General features: G+C 40.6%; 1 protein-coding gene across 1 annotated transcript in view; it reads right to left on the reverse strand.

The window, feature by feature from the left end:
• ROCK2 (Rho associated coiled-coil containing protein kinase 2) overlaps positions 1-21,374 on the reverse strand; it is a 172,029-nt gene extending 150,655 nt beyond the window's left edge. The window contains exon 1 of the mRNA XM_026454699.1: positions 20,734-21,374. Coding sequence (XP_026310484.1) covers positions 20,734-20,874 — 141 coding nt within the window. The 5' untranslated portion in view covers positions 20,875-21,374. The remainder of the gene's footprint in view (positions 1-20,733) is intronic.
• Between the last annotated feature and the right edge of the window lie 999 nt (positions 21,375-22,373).

The following is a 22,373-nucleotide window of genomic DNA, read 5'->3' on the forward strand; positions in this document are numbered from 1 at the left end:
AAAAAGGAAGGAAGGAACATTTCCATTTGGCAGAAGAAGAGGAGGCAGCAAAGGAGCCTGAGGAGAAACAGCTAGAGGCTTTGTGTACTGTCACAGAAGCCAACAGAAGACAGCAATTTGACAAGTGTCAAGTACTTCTGAACATTCTATAAGATGATGGTTTTAACAGCAACAAGTCCAGATAATCTTGGAGCGAGCAGTTTTAGTGAATGATGAGAGAAGACATTATAGTGTATGGAGAAGTGAACAGAACATGAGACAACAGAGAAGTACACAAGCTTGGGGCTTTGTTTTGCTGGTGAGAGGAGGAGGCAGAAGCTAGAAAGAACTGAGGTTTCGTTTTTGTTTTGTTTTTTTATTTTCTGACCATATCATGCAGTAAGAAATGAGCCTTATGTCTAGGGGTATTTTGGTTATTTGTTTTATGAACATGTTTATTAGTGAGATGGGAAATAATCAGAATTAAGAGAGAGATTAAAGACATAGAGTTAATCAGCAGGAAGAAAAGAATGAGACCCAGAGCACAGTTGGAGAATCAGCCTGAGGCAGCATGAGGAACATCTCATCCACTGAAACAGAATGAAAGGAAGAACAAATGCTACAGAGGAGATAAACTGGTGAGTCAAGTAACAGGAAATATAAAGGGTCTCCTTTTCATGGGTTCTATTTTCCCATGAAGTGGGAAGACCATCTGGGGAGGATACTTTATTTCTTAAGTTTAAAGAAAGAAAAGAATGATTAAAATAGCCCCTATGGAGAATAAAAGAATTGCAATGCAGCCCTGATAGCTCTGTCAGGGACTAGCGACCATGAATTCGCAGTACCACTAATCTGGGTAATTGTGTTTGATTTTTATCCATCATTGCTCAACAAATGCTTTTTTTTGTTGCCCAGAGAGACAAACTGATCCAGAACCTAGGTTTTGTCAGATACATACGATGAAAATTCATGAGGACAAGGACACTGAGGATTCTGGCAAGAAGTTTAAAGTGATGGAAAATCGGTTCCTGCCTGCCGGTAAAGGAACCATTTAGAGATGGCAAGGAACTATAGATCTTGAAAGTGTAGAGTCAGAGCCAGGACAGCGTTTTAAATTTAAGACCTCAGAGGTAAAGTAGATTTTCAGCTAATGGTGAGGTTCAGAGTAGCTCCATAGGATTAAGTGAATGAATGAAGTGAAAAGAAAGACAACTGGAGATGATGAAATTAGGAAACTAAAATGCCAGAGTCCTGGGCGCTCTGTTCACCTAAACTCTAAATTCACCATAAATGGTGGTAAAGCCTTGTGGGGAAAGATTGTGAGCCGTGAGGAAAGATAGAGGACATACACTCTAACCACATCAGACTTAACAACAGGAATTTTAACAGGAAGGTTTTGTAGATACTGCGGTGGCAAAGTGGGAAGGAAACCCACTCCCATCCTTTCCTATGCTGAGAGGTTTAAGGACTATAGGAAGGTACAAGCTCCACTACAGAGAGCTTTTCCTCAAAAGTAGTACAGTATCTACACCTAAGGAAAAGCTAAAAGAAACATTTGGTAAAGAATTTGAAGATGCAAGTGAATATGTTAACCTTAGAACAAGAGAAAGAAACGTGAAAAAAGGGGAAAAACAGGCAGGGGAACAAAAACAAGAAGACAGGTGTATTAGGGCTTATACATCTATCTTGGGCAGGAAAAGGCAACAATGAAATGAGATTTGATAGGGTCGCTTCATGGGAAGGTGGCCCAGGGAGCAAGTTCCAAGAGTTCTCTGGAAAAGATGACATCAGGCCTCTCAGAAATCAGCTAGTGCCTTGAAGAAATGCAATTAGAAGGGAGTCTATTTCTAGTGTGTGAGAAGACTCAAATCCATCTGGAAGGAGCCAAATGAACTGGATGCCTTGTGTTAGCTTAAGACTACAAGCTAAGACAATCAGGCAAAAGTTCCAGTGGTCAGCCTTGGCCCAGAAGAACTGAGAGAAGCTCATCATCTATCTCATATTGTAAAAATGAACATCTGTCCTTGACCATAAGTAACTTCTAGTTCAGTCTCGTATGTCTCATAACACCTAATAGGGCATGATAAAGAAATAAAAGCAACTCATTAACCAAAGAAGACATTCCTCTGTCTTCTCTCTTTAGATCTAGTTTATAAAATGAAGGGGTTGAATTAGAACCATTACCATTAACAGCCACCACTCCCAAAACAAAAAAGGGGTGGCAAACCTTACAAGCAGATTATTAATTGGGAATGAGACTAACCTTTCAATAAATCTCCCTTAACACATACCAAGTGCTATAAGCCCAGTGCTAGATACTGAGAAGAGACATAAAGATAAATATCACATAGTCACAACCCTTGAGGAGTTCCACGGTCTGGTAAGGAAAAGGAAAATAAATGAATAATCATAATACAGTATGATTATAATTGCTTACAACAGAGGTATGTGCAAAGCATTATGTGACCAAATGGAAGAAGGAAGTTGCCTGGGGTTGGGAGAAGGAGCGAGCAGGAAATGAAAGAAGACCTCACAGGGAAAATAAATTTAAGGTGAGTCTTAAAGAAGAATTAAAACCCGGGAAAGACTAAAAACAGGTACTCAATCTCATCTGTAGTAAAATATTAAAATACATATAAAAACAAAGGGAGATACTGGCTTTTTAAAGACCTATCAGATTGGCAAATAATGTAAAAGGCTAGTAATATTCAGCCTACCAAAGATATGGAACTATGTGTATTCTCATCAATACTGGGAGAGTTCAATTTGCTAAAGCCTTTTAAAAAGATAACTGAGATTATTCGGGGATTTTAAAATGTGCATATACCCTTTAACAATTCTGTTTTTTTTTTTTTTTTTTTTTGAGACGGAGTCTTGCTCCGTCGCCCAGGCTGGAGTGCAGTGGCCGGATCTCAGCTCACTGCAAGCTCCGCCTCCTGGGTTCTCGCCATTCTCCTGCCTCAGCCTCCGGAGTAGCTGGGACTACAGGCGCCCGCCACCTCGCCCGGCTAGTTTTTTGTATTTTTTTGGTAGAGACGGGGTTTCACCGTGGTAGCCAGGATGGTCTCGATCTCCTGACCTCGTGATCCGCCCGTCTCGGCCTCCCAAAGTGCTGGGATTACAGGCTTGAGCCACCGCACCCGGCCAACAATTCTGTTTCTTAAAATCTGTAGAAATATTCACATATGTGCATAAAAATATTTATACGTTCACTGCAGCAAGGTTTATAACAGAAAGAAAAAACAACATAAATGTCTATCAACATTGACACAGTAAAATAAACTATGGCAAATGCAGATAATGGAATACTCCACAGCACTTAAAAAGAACTAGGTGAATTATAAATTCTGATTGGAAGGTCTTCAAACTAAACGAAGAAAGGAGATACAAAACAGTAGATACTGCAGAACTGCATTGTGGCTTTTAAAAAACTACAAGTAGTCACATGGTTTTATATGCACATAAAAAGGAAAATGATATGACATTATGTTATATTAGATGCACAGAAAAAGGACAAGTGATACACTGATGTATTATAAAGTGGTTGCCTCAGGAGACTGAGATCAAGGAGAAGAGCTAAGAAGATAATTTATATTTTAGCTTTATTTCTATAACTTTCCATTTTTATTTTTATTTTTTTTTTAAGACAGAGTCTCATTCTGTCACCCAGGCTAGAGTGCTATGGTATAATCTCAGCTCACTGCAACCTCCACCTCCCCGGCTCAAGCAATCCTTCCACCTCAGACTCCCAAGAAGCTGGGACTACAGGTGCACACCACCACACTTGGCTAATTTTTGCATTTTTTGTAGAGACAGGGTTTCATTGTGTTGCCCAGGCTGATCTCAAACTCCTGGGCTCAAGCTATTAGCCCACCTTGGCCTCCCAAAGTGCTGGGATTAGAGGTGCGAGCCACCAAGCCCAGCCAATTGTCCGTTTTTACAGGGGCATATGTTACTTTTGTAATTTAAAAAATGAAGTTTGTTTTATTCATTTTGTTTTTGTTTTTTGTGGTAAGCTGATAAAGCAGAGAAGGAGACAGAGAAATCGAGGTACATACAAGAGCAAACAGTATAGGAGAACATGGTATATTCAGATTATCAGTGAAAAGAAGACTCACTCTATCCCTCGTCCTGCTCACTCCCTTTCCTTCCACATCTCTGATAAGAAACTTGTACCCTCAAAGTCCATCATCTGTGAGCCATAAACCCCACTAAGACTTTGTCTTACTATTCTCTTAGACTGTAAAGATCCATCCAAAACCCCAATGCAACTAATTACACTCAGTGAATTAAGAACACAAAAATGCCAACAATTTTCATCCATTTGTTTAACACTTAGTGAAGCTAGTATGTGCCAAATAATATGCCACATTTTGCGGGGCGGGAGGGGAAACAGGCTAATACAAGGGGGCTGATTTGGTATGCACATATCTTTAGGAAAACACTGATAGACACAAACAACATAGGCTGTTATACACATAGTTCTTCAACTGTCTGTAAAAAAACTAAAGTTCTGTACAGGTTACAGAACACCAGCACATGTAGTTAGCTTCTCACTGTATTCTTCACAACTCCTTGAAGGCAGATAGTCCTATAAATTACTCACAATCAAGAAGATAATCAGTAGAACATCTCATTAACACCAGCTTTTAACACTTAGCTTTTCTGACTCCAAATCCAATGTTCTTTCCACTATACTACTCTCTCTTTTAAAAATACACTTGAAATTAAAAATTCAAGTCATTTTCCTTCATTTTTTGCCCATCTTCACTACCTTGGTGGAGGGGAACTCGTAAGAAAAAAATTCATTTTAACCTTCATTTGTTAATGAGATCAAACAGGGATCCTCTTTATGTACTTTAGTGGAATTTTATTAATAGAAAATCATTTGAAATAAGGTATTGTTCAGAGTTTCAAACTTTTATTTCACAGATCTGTTGTAACTAGAGTCAAACTGAATAATTCTGTTTAAAAGAGGGGGAAAGCACATTAAAACACTATGCCAAATATTGACATTATATCATTCTGAAAGACAAACCTTCCCTATACTAAAAGCTTATAACGATCCCATCTCCAAAAAAAAAAAGTAACTTCTTAAAAATTTATTAGCCGGGTGCGGTGGCTCAAGCCTGTAATCCCAGCACTTTGGGAGGCCGAGACGGGCGGATCACGAGGTCAGGAGATCGAGACCATCCTGGCTAACGTGGTGAAACCCCATCTCTACTAAAAAATACAAAAAAAAAACTAGCCCGGCACTGTGGTGGGCGCCTGTAGTCCCAGCTACTCCGGAGGCTGAGGCAGGAGAATGGCGTAAACCCGGGAGGCGGAGCTTGCAGTGAGCTGAGATCCGGCCACTGCACTCCAGCCTGGGTGACAGAGCGAGACTCCGTCTCAAAAAAAGAAGAAAAAGAAAAAAAAGAAAAATTTATTCACCGTTACATTTTATGACTTCCCTCAGAAGAAAATTTTACAAGCCAATTTTGTACTAGAGTTTCCTTTTATTAATTCTAAATTTAGTTTTATTTGTATCATCTGCTGTTCTCCTATTATGGAAATGTCTTAAATATGGAAAACAATCTGTTTCCAGCATTCAAAATTTATAACTTTACAGCCTCCCCTTTTTTACAAAAAAAAAAAAAAAATTGCTTACAGCAGCAACTGTTTTTCAAAACTATCAGCAAAATCCTTTAGGTGAGTTTTCCTGTTTTTGTGACTAAATTCTTTAAATGTTCTCTAGCTTTTGTGATTAAATTCTTCCTTAACCTGAATATAACAACATAAACACGATCCATATTGTAAGTTTATATGTTGCAACCATGAGTTGCATATTCCGTTTAAGCTACAGCAAGAAATAATGCCTGAGAATATTTTTAGCATGAACATGTCATAACTGACTCATGAAGTCTCAAATTATTTGCATTTTTTTCAAATATTTAGAAATGCTGGAGCATCCTGTACAACATTGAGGTATTATGGAATTAGGAATTCTCATCACCAGATTGTAAAATGTTTCTAACTGGAAAAATACTCCCAACAAAAATGTTTCTAAATCATCCATAACACACTTCTAAAGATAACTGCAGAAATACATTCAGTCAGTGAAAGAAGCATCACCTATTTTCAGATTTCACATTTCTAATTATCTTTCTATTCAGCAATTATTTGAAAACAATAGATACATTTCAAAAGATAAACTGCCATAAATCTTTAGGACTTTAAAGATACTTTTATTATATGTCACTCTAGAGCCTCACATTATTTAACTGTGCCTTGGCCACAGGGCATGTAGTTTTGTTAGCCATGAGATAAAAATCCCACAAACTGTAACTCTAAAGCAACAAAGTTATCTGAAAAAGGTGATACATTTTTCAAAATCATACTAATATTTTCATATTTAATACATGAAATACTTTTACAGGGATTTCAACATACAAAAACACATTTTTCATTAGATCTTGTAGGCATCAAAGTTCATGACAACTGTGCTAATACACTTTCTTTTCCTTTTGGTTTTAAAACCAAAAACGTTTAAGAACCTGGGAGGCGGAGGTTGCAGTGAGCCACTATCTCACCACTGTACTTCAGCCTGGGTGACAGAGACTGCATCTCAAAAAAGTTTCAAAAAATGGAGGAGGGGGAGGGAGGAGGAAGAGGAGTGAGAAAGAGGGAGGACCAGGAGGAGGGAGGACCGGGAGGGGGGAGGACCGAGAGGAGGAGGAGGGAGAGGGGAGAAGGAAGGAGGAGGAGGAGGGAGGAGGAGGAGGGAGGAGAAGAAGTAATATTTTCTAAGTTTCCTTCACTGCTCAAAAAAAAAAGAAAAAGGTCTTGCATGTAGTTATCTTTAATAAAAACTCAAAAATAATTTATCTAACCTAAAATTAAAAAGAAAACTTTAATTTCAATAAGCATATTCTGAGTATGACTTCTAGAGGAGTCACACCTAAATACAAGGCAGAAGAGTAGAATCACACACTGATACAGAATGCACAAATAAGGCTACTTTTAACACCTGAAAAGAACGTAGTATGTTGGATACGATGCAAAAATTTGCACGTATCTAAATCAACATCCAATGCCACCTGTGAACAAGAACAGGCAACCTTTGTATCTGTAAGGCAAATTAAAATAAATACTCAAAAACAAGCCAAAAGCTAAGTGCAATAGTGCTTAAAATACCAACAGCTACCCATCCTCTATATGAATCAAGTTATTAAAGTAATACTAGTAACTGTTTTAACAGAGAAGTGTAAGATAAAATTTGGGTCAACAAAAGGGAAATAAGTAAGTTTATAAGCTTACACCTAACATGCTCAAAACAATCAAAAGAGGGAAGATGAATACAGAGCAGAATGGAAAAAAAAAAAAACATGTAAAAGCCATGTGCACATCAGAAGCCCTTAACATCTGTAGCTTAGAAATAACCCAACTGGCTGGGCACGGCGGCTCATGCCTGTAATCCCAGCACTTTGGGAGGCCAAAGCGGGTGGATCACAAGGTCAGGAGTTTGAGACCAGCCTGGCCAAAACAGTGAAACCCTTTCTCTGCTAAAAATACAAAAAATTAGCCAGGCCTGGTGGCAGGCACCTATAATTCCAGCTACTCGGGAGGCTGAGGCAGGAGACTCACGTGAACCTGGAAGGCGGAAGTTGTAGTGAGCCGAGATCGCACTGCTGCACTCCAGCCCAGGCGACAGTGCGAGACTCTGTCTCAACAACAACAACAACAAAACAGAAATAACCCAACTAGTAGACTCCACTGCCATTATTAGGGCCTACCCATGGCTGAGGTAGGAGGACTGCTTGAGTACGGGAGTTCTAGGCTGCAGTGAGCTATGATCACACTGCACTCCAGCATGGACAACAAAGTGAGACCCCATTTCTTAAAAAAAACTTTTTTTAATTAAAAAAATAAAAGAGAGCCTACACAGATCAGCAAGACTCATTCATTCCTTGGAAGCAAAAAGTATCATAACAAGGTTTAAAAAAAAATGCTTAGTATTAACTAGGCCTTTCAGGTGTAAACACTTATCAGTAGGCTAATTCCACATTCAGAGGGCTCTGATCTGCATTTGTATTCTATTTTTGGAATTCCCAACACTGGAATTGGCCTGTGGTATACAAAATAAAACTCCTTCACCAGTCGATTACCATATTATTTCCTAGCATAAAAACAAAAACAACTTAAATATAATGATTCAAATTAGGCCACACTCGTGACACATTAGCAAAAATCAAAAGAACAAGCAAAACATGCACATAAAACAGTGGCCAACATCATTTGTCACTGGTAAAATGCACTACAATGGCTATAATTACAATGACACACACTACCAAGTGTTTTGTGATAATATGGAGAAACTGGAACCCTCATATATTTCTGGTGAGAATGTAAAATGGTAGGGCTACTTCGGAAAACAGTCTGCAGTCTCTCAAAAGTTAAGCATAAATTTACCATATGATCCTGCAGTCCCACTCCTTGGAATCTATCCAAGAGAAATGAAAACATATGCCCTCACATATGGTGAATTCATAAACAAAATGTGGTATATCAGTAACTATGGAATATTATTCATCAATTAAAAAGAACATAGTAGTCATGCTGCAACATAGATGAATGTCAAAAACATTATGTTAGGTAAAAGAAGCCAGCTGGAAATCACTGCATATTTTATGATTCCACTTATATGGAATTTACAGAACAGACAAAGTTATAGTCAGAAAGCAGATCAGTGGTTGGCTGGGGTTGGGATTCAGGACTGACTGCAAATAGGATCAAGGGAATTTAGGGGGGGTGATGAAAATGAATTGTGATGATGGTTACACAACTTTGTAAATTTACTAAAAATCATATTGTACACTTACAATGGAGGAAATTTATGGTGTATAAATTATACCTCAATAAAACAGTTGAAAATAAAAAGAACTAGTAATGGTAGTAAACAATGATGCCTGACTCTGTATATTCAATACCTGCTCATTCTCAACCACCAGACTTTTATTTCAGAGCTGATTCTAAGAGCAAATAAGAGACTGAAACACATTTTGTCAATTGCACTACATCTGCAGGCTGTATTTATTTGTTCAACCAATATGAAAGGCTTATTACAAGCAAGATACTATGTATCACTCTCCTTTGTCTGCTAAATGAATACCACTAGTAGATGTAGAAGAAAAACTATCACAACTCTAAATTCTATTCTTTCCATAACTGTTTTAAATATGGTCCAGAGAACACACACAAAAAAAGCACCTGCATGTATTAGGGAAAAAAAAGAAATGCTACAAACATGAAACAGTTTAAAGCCAAATCAACATGTTAGAAACCAAAATGCTTAATATCTGAAAAATTCTCAAGTCATTGTGACTTGCAATGACACACTTGATTCCTCTCAAAAAAATCTCATGCCCTTTAACTTAGTTTTTAATATTGTTGAAAAATATTGCCATACTATTAATAACAGCCAATATGCTATTTTAAAGGATTTCACCTTGTGAACACACCACCAGCATTTCATCTGCCCTACTCATAAAGTGCAATTCCAACACAGGCATAACTAGGTACATAAAAAGAAGTAAATGTGTTTAACTAGAAAAAAGTTAAGAAGGGGGAAAAAATGACACATATAAATGATAAAAAGCTGTTCCACCCCCATGAGGTATCTTTACTTCACCTAAAATACTGAATAAAATTCACTTAAATTCTTTCCAAGACAAACTGTTTCACCACAATCCGGAAAATATCGAAATCACAATTTGCCTTTTCCTACATGACCTCCAAATTAATTCTACTTCTAAACCCATCCTCCCTGAATATATAGATGTTTACTTACCTTCTTTCCTATGGATAGATAAGAACTAAGTGACAGGAACACATACAAAATGTTTATCTGGTAAGTATTTTAATTAATATCTCTTCAAGTAGAGATATTTCTACAGGTTATCACTTCTGTTATTTAAAAAAAGAGGCTAGGGCCAGGCGTGGTGGCTCACGCCTGTAATCCCAGCACTTTGGTATGCCAAGGCAGGTGGATCACAAGGTCTGGAGATCGAGACCAAACTGGCTAACACAGCGCAACCCATCTGTACTAAAAATGCAAAAAAAATTAGCCGGGCGTGGTGGCAGGCCCCTGTAGTCCCAGCTACTCAGGAGGCTGAGGCAGGAGAATGGAGTGAACCGGGGAGGCGGAGCTTGGGGTGAGCAGAGATCGCATCACTGCACTCCAGCCTAGGCGACAGAGCGAGACTCCCTCTCAAAACAAAAAAAAAGAGGCCAGGGATGGGCGCGCTGGCTCATGCCTGTAATTCCAGCACTTTGGGAGGCCGAGGCTGGCAGATCATGAGGTTTGAGACCATCCTGGCCAACATGGTGAAACGCCATCTCTACTAAAACACAAAAAAATTAGCCGGGCGTGGTGGTGCACACCCATAGTCCCAGCGACTCGGGAGGCCGAGGCAGGGGAATCCCTTGAAACCGGGAGGCAGAGATCACAGTGAGCCGAGACTGCACCACTGCACTCCAGCCTGGGCGATGAAGCAAGACTCTGTCTCAAAAAAAAAAAAAAAAAAAAAAAAAGAATTGTTTGTTCATTCAACAAATATTTACAGAATAAGAAAATATAAAAGACCCATGTCCTAAAACAGCTCATATTCTGTGCATTAAATAAAAATAAACTCAAAAGCCAAGAAGCATATATGAAGGCAATGCTTAGTGTATTAAGCATTCCTCAACACAATCATCCAGGTAATTAAGACAATACCATCCCTGCTCTGGCCCGTTTCTCTAAATAAAGTACTGCTAGAGAACACTTTGCTAATTCATTTCCATGGCATAGAAACCTCAGTAATTAAACATTAGAAATTGTTCCAGTCTATAATCCCTTGAAAATAAAATGCCTATCACTTTCTTTATAACTAAAGAAATCTGAGGTGAAACTCTTTTAGAGTATAAAGGAATTCAGACATTGAATATAAGTGGTCAATCAACTATAACAAAAAAAAATTACAAAGCACTAAATTTAGATATCTGAACAAACAGCCCATACCTTACCAAAATGAAGTACCAAACCATAAAATCATTCCTGGACTTAGAAACATTCCCCAAAATATTATCAACAATGAACTAAAAATGAATCCAAATAGTTCCCTTTGACTGATACACACACACACACACACACACACACACACACACACACACACACACACGGAAGGGGAAGGCAGGCAATGAGAGAAATGCTAACTATTGTGGCCCAAATGCTTTTTGAAAAGATATGTGGGGGTCATTTAGAACACCTAACTGCAGACTTTACAAGAATATCTATATAATTTAATCATACTTTAAAGGCAGGGGGGAGTACAAATGAGAGGAAAGAAAAATGACTCCAATCAAGGATAAAGTGAGTATAGTTTTAGCTGAGTCCCAATTGCACCATGATTTCACATCAATTTACTGAACAGTAAGTTCCATATGCTAGTCCACCAATGGAAGATGTTCTTTTGTTATTTTTAAAAGCTGTAAGTCGCACTGAGTCATCCATCCACATTCTCTCTATCAGTAATCCTTACCACTAACAGCATATATATATATACACACACACACACACACACACACATTTTATGTTAGCACAAATTAGAGTTTTAAGTATAGTTGTAGAGTAGTATTTTCATGAAGAAATTCAAGAGGCCCAAATAGAGACCTAATCTATAATCATTAACTTCTTTCTCACCCCAACCACCACTCTCTAAATAGAAAGTTTAATAAAGAGATCTAAACAGAAACTCCCCATTAATATTTTGGAAAATCTAATACTTAGACAAATCTCTATCTCCTGATATAATATTTGAACTCCTACTTCATACTTTCCATCAGAATTCCAAATGAAATATCAATAAAAATAAAGCCATGTGAGAACAAAAAGTCAGGTATATGATGACATAATCCTGGTAAAAGAGAATTTCCTAAACATGACCACTAAACCAGAAATCACTTTACAGTGAAAAGATTGATAATTGTAACTACATAAAACTCATACTATTCATTAAATATTAAAAAAGATGAAGTACATGAATAGTGTAATTTTTAATATATACATAATTTAAGACATATACACCAAAATGTTAATTTAAACAGTGATTATCTCTAAGGAAGGAGATTGTAGATAAGTGTCATTAGCATGTATACCCTTCTATGCGCCCTAAATTTTCTCCAATAAGAGCACATTATTTTTATAATTTAAAAAATGACAAATCTTGTTTCACTTCAAAAAATAAAATCTATGCTTCCCTCTCAGCCATAGTTGGTTGTCATTTCCCTCAGGTACAGATAAAACTAAAAAGAAATGACATTTTTTCCAGAAACAGGGTCTCACTCTATCACCCAGGCTGAAGTGCAACAGCACCATTATAGCTCACTCAGTCTCAAACTCCTGGACTCAAGCCACCCTCCTGCCTCAGCCTCCCGAGCAGCTAGGATCACAAGTTTGTGCCACCACGCCTGGCTAATTTTTTTTATTTCTGTAGAGGCAAGAAATCTCACTGTGTTGCCCAGGCTGGTCTCAGACTTCTAGCTTCAAGCAATCCTCCCAACTCAGCCTCCCAAAACACTGGTATTACAAGCATGAATCACTGTGCCTAGCCAAGAAATGACTTTGAAATGAGCGTGGGTTAAATAACAGAACCAGGACTGACGACCTGCTGTAGCTACTAAGGTGGTAGAAAAGCAAATTTAAAAGTCCCAACAGTCAGTAAACTGACTTTTAACAAAGGCACCAAAGCAACCCAATGAGAAAACTTAGGCCGGGCGCGGTGGCTCAAGCCTGTAATCCCAGCACTTTGGGAGGCCGAGATGGGCGGATCACGAGGTCAGGAGATCGAGACCATCCTGGCTAACATGGTGAAACCCCGTCTCTACTAAAAAAAAAATACAAAAAACTAGCCGGGCGAGGTGGCAGGCGCCTGTAGTCCCAGCTACTTGGGAGGCTGAGGCAGGAGAATGGCGTGAACTTGGGAGGTGGAGCTTGCAGTGAGCTGAGATCTGGCCACTGCACTCCAGCCTGGGCCACAGAGCGAGACTCCATCTCAAAAAAAAAAAAAAAAAAAAAGAAAACTTAAGTTTTTTTTAAATGGTGCTGGATAGTCTAGATAACTGGATAATTATGTGGGGAAAGAAAAATTAACTTCAACCCCTAACTCACACCACACGTTAAATTTAGCTTAAAACGTATCTTAGACCTAAATGTAAAAGTCAACCATAAAGCTTTTGGAAGAAAGCAGAGTATCTCCATGACATGGGGATGGCAACAATTACTTGGGCAGAAAGGCAATAGCCATTACAAATTTTGATTAAAAAAAAAGATATGGCAGTGAGCTGAGATCCAGCCACTGCACTCCAGCCTGGGGGACAGAGCAAGACTCCGTCTCAAAAAAAAAAAAAAAAAAAAAAAGAGGCTGGGCCTGGTGGCTCACGCCTGTAATCTCAGCACTTTGGGAGGCCGAGGCGGGCGGATCACGAGGTCAGGAAATCGAGACCATCCTGGCCAACACGGTGAAACCCCGTCTCTACTAAAAATACAAAAAATTAGCCGGGCATGTGGCGGACGCCTGTAATCCCAGCTGCTCGGGAGGCTGAGGCAGGAGAATGGCTTGAACCCAGGAGGCGGAGCTTGCAGTGAGCCGAGATCGCGCCACTGCACTCCAGCCTGGGCGACAGAGCGAGACTCTGTCTCAAAAAAAAAAAAAAAAAAAAAAAAAAGGGATATGGGGCCAGGCATAGTGGCTCCTGCCTGTAATCCCAGCACTTTGGGAGGCCAAGGCGGGCAGATGACTTGAGGTCAGGAGTTGGAGACCAGCCTGGCCAACATGGTAAAACCCCATCTCTACTAAAAATACAATAATTAGCCGGGCGTGGTGGTGCACGCCTGTAATCCCAACTACTCAGGAGGCATAGGAGGGAGAATCGATTAAACCCATGAGGCAGAGGTTACAGTGAGCCAAGACCGCGCCACTGCACTCCAGCCTGGGCAACACAGCGAGATTCTACCTCAAAAAAAAAGAGAGAGAGAAAGAGAGAGATATACCATAAGCTAGGAAAAAAAAACACTCACAAAACATATATTTGACAAAGAGTGTTCTCTTTATATACAAAAGAACTTATATGATTCAATAATAAATACAAATAAATAACCCAATGTTTGTAAATGGGCGAAAACGGAGATATGTTGCTTTGAACAGATGCTTCACAAAGGAAAACATATAAATGGCCAGTAAGTGCAAGAAAAAGTACATCATTAGTCATGAGGGAAATGCAAATCATGCAAATCAAAATCACATTTTAAAGAGCAGTGTCAGGGAAGATGTGGAGCAACTGGAACTCTCATATATTGTTGGTGGGAGTGTAAAACGGTATAACTACTTCATAAAAAGATCTGGCAGTTTCTTTTTTTTTTTTTGGTTTTTTTTTTTTTTTTGAGACAGAGTCTCACTCTTGTTGCCCAGGCTGGAGTGCAATGACCTGATCTCAGCTCACTGCAACCTTCACCTCCTGGGTTCAGGTGATTCTCCTGCCTCAGGCTCCCAAGTAGCTGAGATTACAGGTGCATGCCACCACAGCCGGCTAATCTTTTTTTTTATTATTTTTAATAGAGATGGGGTTTCACCATGTTGGTCAGGCTGGTCTCAAACTCCTGACCTCAAATGATGCGCCCACCTCGGCCTCCCAAAGTGCTGAGATTACAGGTGTGAGCCACCGTACCCAGCCGGCAGTTTCTTAAACAGTAAACACATATCTGTCCTATGACTTAGCAATTCCACTACAAGGTATTTAATTTACCCAAAAGAAATGAAAACATTCATAGCAACTGTATTAAGAGCCAAAATAGGCTGGGTGCAGTGGCTCAGGTCTCTAATCCAACGCTTTCAGAGGATGAGGCTGGATGATCACTTGAGGCCAGGAGTTTGAGACCAGCCTGGACAACACAGCAAGACCTCATTTCTGCAAAAAAATAAAATAAAATAAAAATTAGCCAATCCCAGTGGCACATACCTGTAGTCCCTACTAGAGGGGCTAAGTTGGAAGGATTATTGAGACCAGGAGTTGAAGGTTACAGTGAGCTATGACTGCACCACTGCATCCCAGCCTAAGCAAGAGACCAAGATCTTGTCTCCATATTTTTTAAAAATCAAGCCAAAATATATAATACACTCAGCACTCTGTATCCATGAATCCAACCAACTGTGGATCAAAAATATTTGGAAAAAAATAAAAATTAAAAAATACAGACTAAAAAACAATACAGTATCGTATTAGGCATTATAAGTAATCGAGAGATGACAAAGTATATAGAGGAAATGCAGAGATTACATGCAAATACTAATGCCATTTTATAAAAAGAACTGTGCATCGTCAGATTTTGGTATGTAGGCAGACTGTGAGGCAAGTATCCTGGAACCAATCCCCAGAGAAGACCAAGGGACCACTGTACATTCTGAAGACAAAAAACTGAAAACTAGTCCAGGTATGCATCAACACGATATCCAAGCAAACTGTGGTTTATACATATAACAGAAGACCATTCAGCAACGAGAAAAAGGAACAAACTGCTGACACACAAAATAACACAGATAACTCTCAGAAACAATGCTGCATTAAAGAAGCCAGACACAGAGAAGTATAGACTGTATGATTCCATTTTTATGAAGTTTAGAAGAAATCAAAGTAATCTTTACTGCAACAACAACAAAAAAAAATCAGAATGACTGTCTCTAAGAGAAGAAAATGGTGTGTAGAATTAGCTGAAAAGGTGTGAAGGAGATTTCTGAGTTGGTAATAATGGTCTGTATTTTTACAAGAATTTGCATTACAGAGGTGTGTGCATTTGTCAAAACTCACCAGTGGTACATTTAAGATCTGTGCATTTCACTGCATGAAATTTAATCTTTAAAAAATCTAAACAAATCAAATGGAACTCTTCTTAAATACATACTGAAATGTTTGAAAGCAAAGTATACTAATATCTCCAATTTACTTCAAGTGAATCAAAAATAAAAGATGTATTGATAGATGGATAAAAGAATGGACAGATAAAGAAAATACAGCAAATATAGCAAAACATTAATTATGCGGTAAATATATGGATGTGCATTGTTGATCCTTTCACCCTTACTATACTTTGAAATTTTCTATAATAACATGATGGAGAAAATTTTAAACTCTATCCATTACATTAAGTTGAACATAGTGTATCTTAAAATCCAGCAATTCCACTCCCAGATATATACCCTCATCTACAGGAATTCTTCACGTGAGCTCCAGAAATGCTCCTAGCAACACTTTCCATAATAGAAAAAAAAAAAGAAAGAAAACTGTAAACATCCTTTAAGTAGATTGGAGCTATACTGATTATCGTAGCAGGGAATATGAATAAACCACAATGTTAGCAAATCTTAGAAACACCATTTTCAGTAAACAAAGCAAGTCATAAAAGAATACATAAAAACGTTGACATTTTATAAAGTTAAAAAAAGTAAAACTAAATAATATTATTTAGAGATATACACAACTGTAGTAATCTATGAAATGAAGCAAAGGAACAATAAAATGTTCAGGGTAGCAGATGAGAGAGGATGCAGGAAGACTGAATCTAGCAGCGGCGACAGCACACAGGTAACTTCTACAGGCTAGTGTTCCACTTATTAACTTGTGTGGTGATTTCACAAATATGTTTTTATGCTTCATAAATTGTATTTGCATGCCATATTTTTAGAATTCAAAGTAGGAAAGAGAGGGCTATCTGATCAAGACTCCAGAAATAACAAACAAAAAAGTTAGATTTCAAGATAATTATCCACTATTTATTTACAACTACTGAAGTGTATGTAAGTCCGTATCTCCTTACTTAGTCTACATCGGCCTTACCCTGGGACCACAATGTTTCCCAATTCAGAATTTCTTGGATTTTAGAATGGTACACCAGTACATATACTGTGCATTCCCTAAAACGCTCTTGAAAATCTGGGCAGCACCCTGAAATCAAATACATTAATATTCCTCCAGCAAAAGGCATTATTATTTACATCAAGAGGAATGACTAGACCACAAATACTCTAATGTCAGATTAGGTCAGATGTTATTATCAAATACATTTTACCAAAAACTTGGTTTTTAGGGTTTTTTATATATCAAAATTGTGGATAAGGGATTGCAGACCTGCACTTGCTTCACATCAACAGTAAGTTCCATACATCATGTTTTTTAAAACCTCCCTACCTAACTCATTTTCTTTAAAGATTTCTTATCAACATGAAAGTTTTAAAGTAAACTCATCACATTTATACTATATAAATGCCAAACTCTTCATAAAGAAAAAAATGTATAAAACGATCTTTAATTTTTATTCTATTTCATTTTTTATTGTATCTCTATAATATTCTTACTTATTACATGATGGGAAAAATATACATACAATTTTATTTTAATTAGGCAAATAACCAGCAGCATGATGAGTCTAAGCACTAAGATAAGAAATATTGTCAGATAGTTTACAAGTATAATGAAATCAATCAAATTATTTTATGTTCTATGCTACTGAAAATTGTAAACAAATTTTTAATCACCTTTGCCCATCCACACAAGTCTTAAGAGTTTACCCAAGCATGAGTCCTACAGGTTATTGTGACTGTTTACCTTTGAAAGAGTAAAATAAATCAAAACTCAAAAAGCACAGACCTTTAGAAAAACATCTCTTCAGCAAAGCCTGAAATACAATTCTTTTTACCATAATAGGTAAGCAGTATGAGAAGCTGGTCTTGACAACAAAGCACAGGTATTTACCCAAAGGTTTCAAATACTACAAAAGCATATTACTGAAGACTTGCCTCCAAAAAAAAAAAAAAAGAGTCAGTAGAGAAGCAAAACTCTATTTCTAAGTAATACTAAGCAGCTCACAATCTGCAACCATAAAACAGATAAATTCTTCTCAGATTAATTTAAGGACCCACACAAAGCAATGAGCCTTTGCAGAGAAACAAGATGTCATCTTTACACTGATTTAGTCTTGGACTCTAGCTCTACCTATGCCTAATGATTGCCAGCACTTTTCTGATGGCAAATTCAAATGATAATGCTACTCTCTCAAAATTATGTAGCAAGAAATAGTTGTAAATAAAACCAGCAATTAACCAAAAACATGCTAAATGTGCACAGGAGAAGAGAACTAAATTTAATGAGCACTATGATGTACCAAGCACTAGGCTAAGCACTTTACATGTTACCTCATATAACTTTGTTTCCTACAGAGTTTACCTTCCAGGCCTAGCTTACTGAAAGCATCATACAATCATTTCTGGTGTACTTCATCTTCTTTTGTCATCTTAGGAGTATACAATTTTTAATAGTACTTTCTGAGCTCCTGAATGAAGTTAGTGTCACAGCTGTGTTTGCTTTAAATTATATTCCTTTAAAATTTCTGTTAAAGACAAAATATGTATTTCCTATGGCAAAGCCAAAAAATAAATGACATATGCAGTAAAACAATGACCAATTGTGAAATGCAACCTAAATGCTAAGGTTTCAGATCTTTAAAGTGATACCAGCCATTATTTCATCAGTATTTCAGGAATATAATTTTTATAACATTATTTTAGATATTAACTTACAGTCTGGAGAGATGAAAAGATTCCACAGATGGATAGTGGTGATGGCTGCACCACAATGTGAATATACTTAATGCCTGCCACTAACCTATACACTTAAACATGGTTAAAAATGGTAAATTCTGTATATGCTACCACAAAAAAATCCGTCCTAATATTTCATAAAATATACTTAATTTAAAATTAATTTATTATAATTTTTTTTTTAATTTAGTTTATCAATTTGCAGCAGAAGCACCAGGAATCTTGCTCCAAAGGAATAAGGGACACATTTTGGCTTGGAAAGGTTTACTGTACCTCAAGCATATTTAATCAATTAGAAACAGCAATAACAGAGTCTGCCAAGTCATCAGCATCTGATGTCAATTCTCCGATCAGTAATGTGTTACCTTAATAAAAGTGTGTTTTGGCTGTAATAAGCATTAAATGAATGAACTGTGTCCTGAGCATGTAAAATGTTTCACTTTTAAAAGTAGCCCTCATTTTAATAACTTGGAAAGTAAAAAAACAATATGCATGAGCATATTACATGTATAAGCTACCTTACATTCAAGCTCAGAATAACCCTAATAATTACAATTACTATCATTAAAGATCTAAGATATCAAAGTGAATTTCAAAACATTTCCATCTAGGATTTAGTATGAACCTGATGAATACTTGAGATTTGCTGTACTATTTTTAACTAAACTTTCTGGCCTTAGGTCAAAGTTTTGCTAGCAAAATACCAAAGTGAAAATGCTGGGAGTGCAGCCCAGAGACTCCGCTTTAGCCTAGGAAAAGCTATGCCATCCATGCAAGCAATCTTACTCCCAATTAAAGACTTTCAAAAACTGCTCCCATGAAAACACAGGAACAACACATTAACCCGAAAAATCAGTAAAACATCAAACACATGTGACACAACATAGCACATCACTATTTTCTGTGCACTGTGCAGAAAGACATACATAGCTAAAGTCAGTTTCTGCATATTGACTAAACAGGACTGAGTCACTCTGCAAACGATGCCTGAAACCTCAAAGGATAACCAACTGCCTATGACGAAAAGTCAGTCCGTCCGTCCCTGGAAAGGGAGGAGGCAGTTTTTCTCGTCATACAGTAAGGTTTATATCAGCTGGGAATAGAACTAAACATCTGCATTCCAACACAGAATGTCTAACGGATCTAAGGATCTCTCACCCTAATTCTAGTCTTCCAGAGTCAATCTATTATGCAGAATATCGTTTTCACTTTTCTTCTCCCCAGGGTAAAAGTCCACACCCCCTTTTCCCATAAATGCATCTACACTGCACACTACTCAAATTGCGAAATACAATCATCTATCCTCACAAAAATAAGAAATAAGCCAGCATTCTACGGTGCATTTCTATTTTGTAAAACATGCTCCTTTCTTAATCAACAGCCAATTAGCAGCCTTTATGGTGCTATTAATTTGGATTTCAAAGGTCGTTTTAGGAAAGAGACGCAATGAAGAGGAGAGATTTATTCCACTCCACAATTCAGACTGAGTTTTTGGCTCTGGCGCAATAATCTCAGGGAATTGAATTTACAGCAATTAAAATGCACTAAATGGCAAGTATGGAATGCTCAAACGCAAGTGAAAACAGCAAAACGTTAGCTCTGTGTTCCAAGATTTCAGACTAAAAGGAGAGAGTGAGGGCAGCTCTTTGTCATGTATTCCAGGGAGTACTCGCAACAGGGAGAGCATCAGGTTTCTTTCTCCCTTGCTCGCACCAAGTCCCCACGTAGCATGACACTTTCAAATCGGCTAACCTGCTGTATGAAGGATGGCCAGTCCTCCACCCACCTCCCCAAACAGAGTGGGTAGGCGGAAGGAGAAGAGGGGTGTTCCTCCCAGTGCTGCAAGAAAGGAGCAGCCAGGGATGACACCGGCTCCAGCAGGAGGTAGAGGGAGGAATCAAAGGCGGGTCACTACTCTTGGAACTCGGGGGCAGAAGCGTTTGGTCTCCGGGCCCGGCTGCCGGAAGCAGGGCGGGGTGGGGCAAGACCTCCCCTCCCCACGGGCGGACAGGCACGAAGGGCTGGGCGGAGAGGGGATCTGAGGCGTGAGCTGCAACGAGCAAGCTCCCGGGCCCCGGCCACCTACCAGCAAGCTCTCCACGTTGATGGGGGAGCGAGGGTCTCGGATCAGCGCCTCCAGCTTCCTCTGGCGGCTCGCGCCGGCCCCGTCCCCCGGCACGGTTTCGGGGGCGCCGGGCATTTTCCCCGTCGGCGGGGGCCGGCTCATGCCGCCACCGCCGGACCCGCACTCAGGCTCTTCGCGCTCAGGTCCGGCAGCCTCGGGGCCTAGCACCGCCCCCGCACCACCAGCTTCGGCCGGGACTCCGCCTGGGCCCACCGCCCGCCTCTAGCTCCGGCTTCGGGTCTCCGCGGTGGTCCCCCGCCCGGGGACTGCTCCCAGGGGCCTGCCCGGCCCGGCCCTGTCGGGAGCCCCGGGGAACAGACGGCGTCCCCGCCCCTCAGTCAGATTCGCGCCGCCGGTCCGCTGGTACTCCGCGAGCGCCCGCAGGAGTCCTCGGGCGGGAGCGGGGAAGTGGCGCCGCCACCGCCGCGGCCCGGACCGCCCCGCCCTCTGGGGCCCCGGGAGGCTGAAGCCCAGGCCTGGGCCACTACGGCCGCCGCCGGCCCGCTGCCATGGTCGCCGCCGGCTGCCTTGCAATCCCTCAGCCCGCTCCCGGCGCACACACTCCCGCGCGGCCGCCCGTCTTCGGCCGCGCGCCGCCGCTACCCACAAGCCCCTCCGCGCGCAGCCGCCGGGGCGCGCCCCCGCCCGCCCCGCGCGCGCCCCGCCCCTTGCGCCGCGCTTCCTCCCTTTCTTTCCCTTCCTGCGCCTGCCCCGCTCCGCTTTCTCCACTGCGCCCCTTCCTCGCCCGCCCTCGCCTCCTCCCCCTGGCGAGGTTCTCTGAGGCGAATGGCCGGGCGCGCGGTCACGGTCGAGCGCCTGCTGGGGGAGGGGAGGCGCACCCGGGCCGGGTCCTTCCGCAGGCCCCCTGCCCCTCCCGCCGGATCCCGCGGACTGCCCCGTAGCCCAGAGGCTGAACCCCAGACGTCTGGCCCGACGCAGCCGTGTGCGGGGGGGAGTCCGGCCGCGCCCCCCGCCGTGGCCCCCGCTGACTCAGCGCGCAACGATGCGGGCCTCGCCTCACACGCGCCCAAATAATAGCGACCGAGCTCGGCGCCGCGAGGGGTCGCAGGGCCGTGGGTTTCGAGGCGAGCCTGAGAGGGGACCCCGGGTGTCTGGGATTCCGAATGAGCGGAGGCGGGTGGAATCCTAGTCCTGGGGCAGGAGGACCTGAGATCCTGAAAGCGTTTCTGCCCGGCGTAGACACTAACCACGTCGAGAGAACGAGAGAGCACCAGAAAAACGCTTTCCAGCCGCAGGCCTTCGCGGGGTCCTCTCCTTTTGGGGGGCGAAAGAGGGGTGGTTATCGGGGCCGTTCCTCCGCATTCCTGCCCTCTCGGCGGTCGGTGCCATCGCTCAGATCCGCCCAGGGCGCAATCCGAAAAATATGTGCCAAGAGCTATAAAACCATTCATAGAGCCCCTTTGACCCAGTAAACCCATTTAAGGAAGTACATTTCCAAGGAAATGATCCAAAGGGCGAAGAAGGGGGGAGAACTTGCAGAAAGATGTTAACAGCAGGGCTATTCACAATGTTCCTGATGACCAAAACCTGGGAATGGGCCCAGTTGTCCAACAACTGAGTAACACAAACAAGCGCCCTCA

This window comes from Piliocolobus tephrosceles, chromosome 15, assembly GCF_002776525.5.
Source record: "Piliocolobus tephrosceles isolate RC106 chromosome 15, ASM277652v3, whole genome shotgun sequence".
Lineage (NCBI taxonomy): Eukaryota > Metazoa > Chordata > Mammalia > Primates > Cercopithecidae > Piliocolobus > Piliocolobus tephrosceles.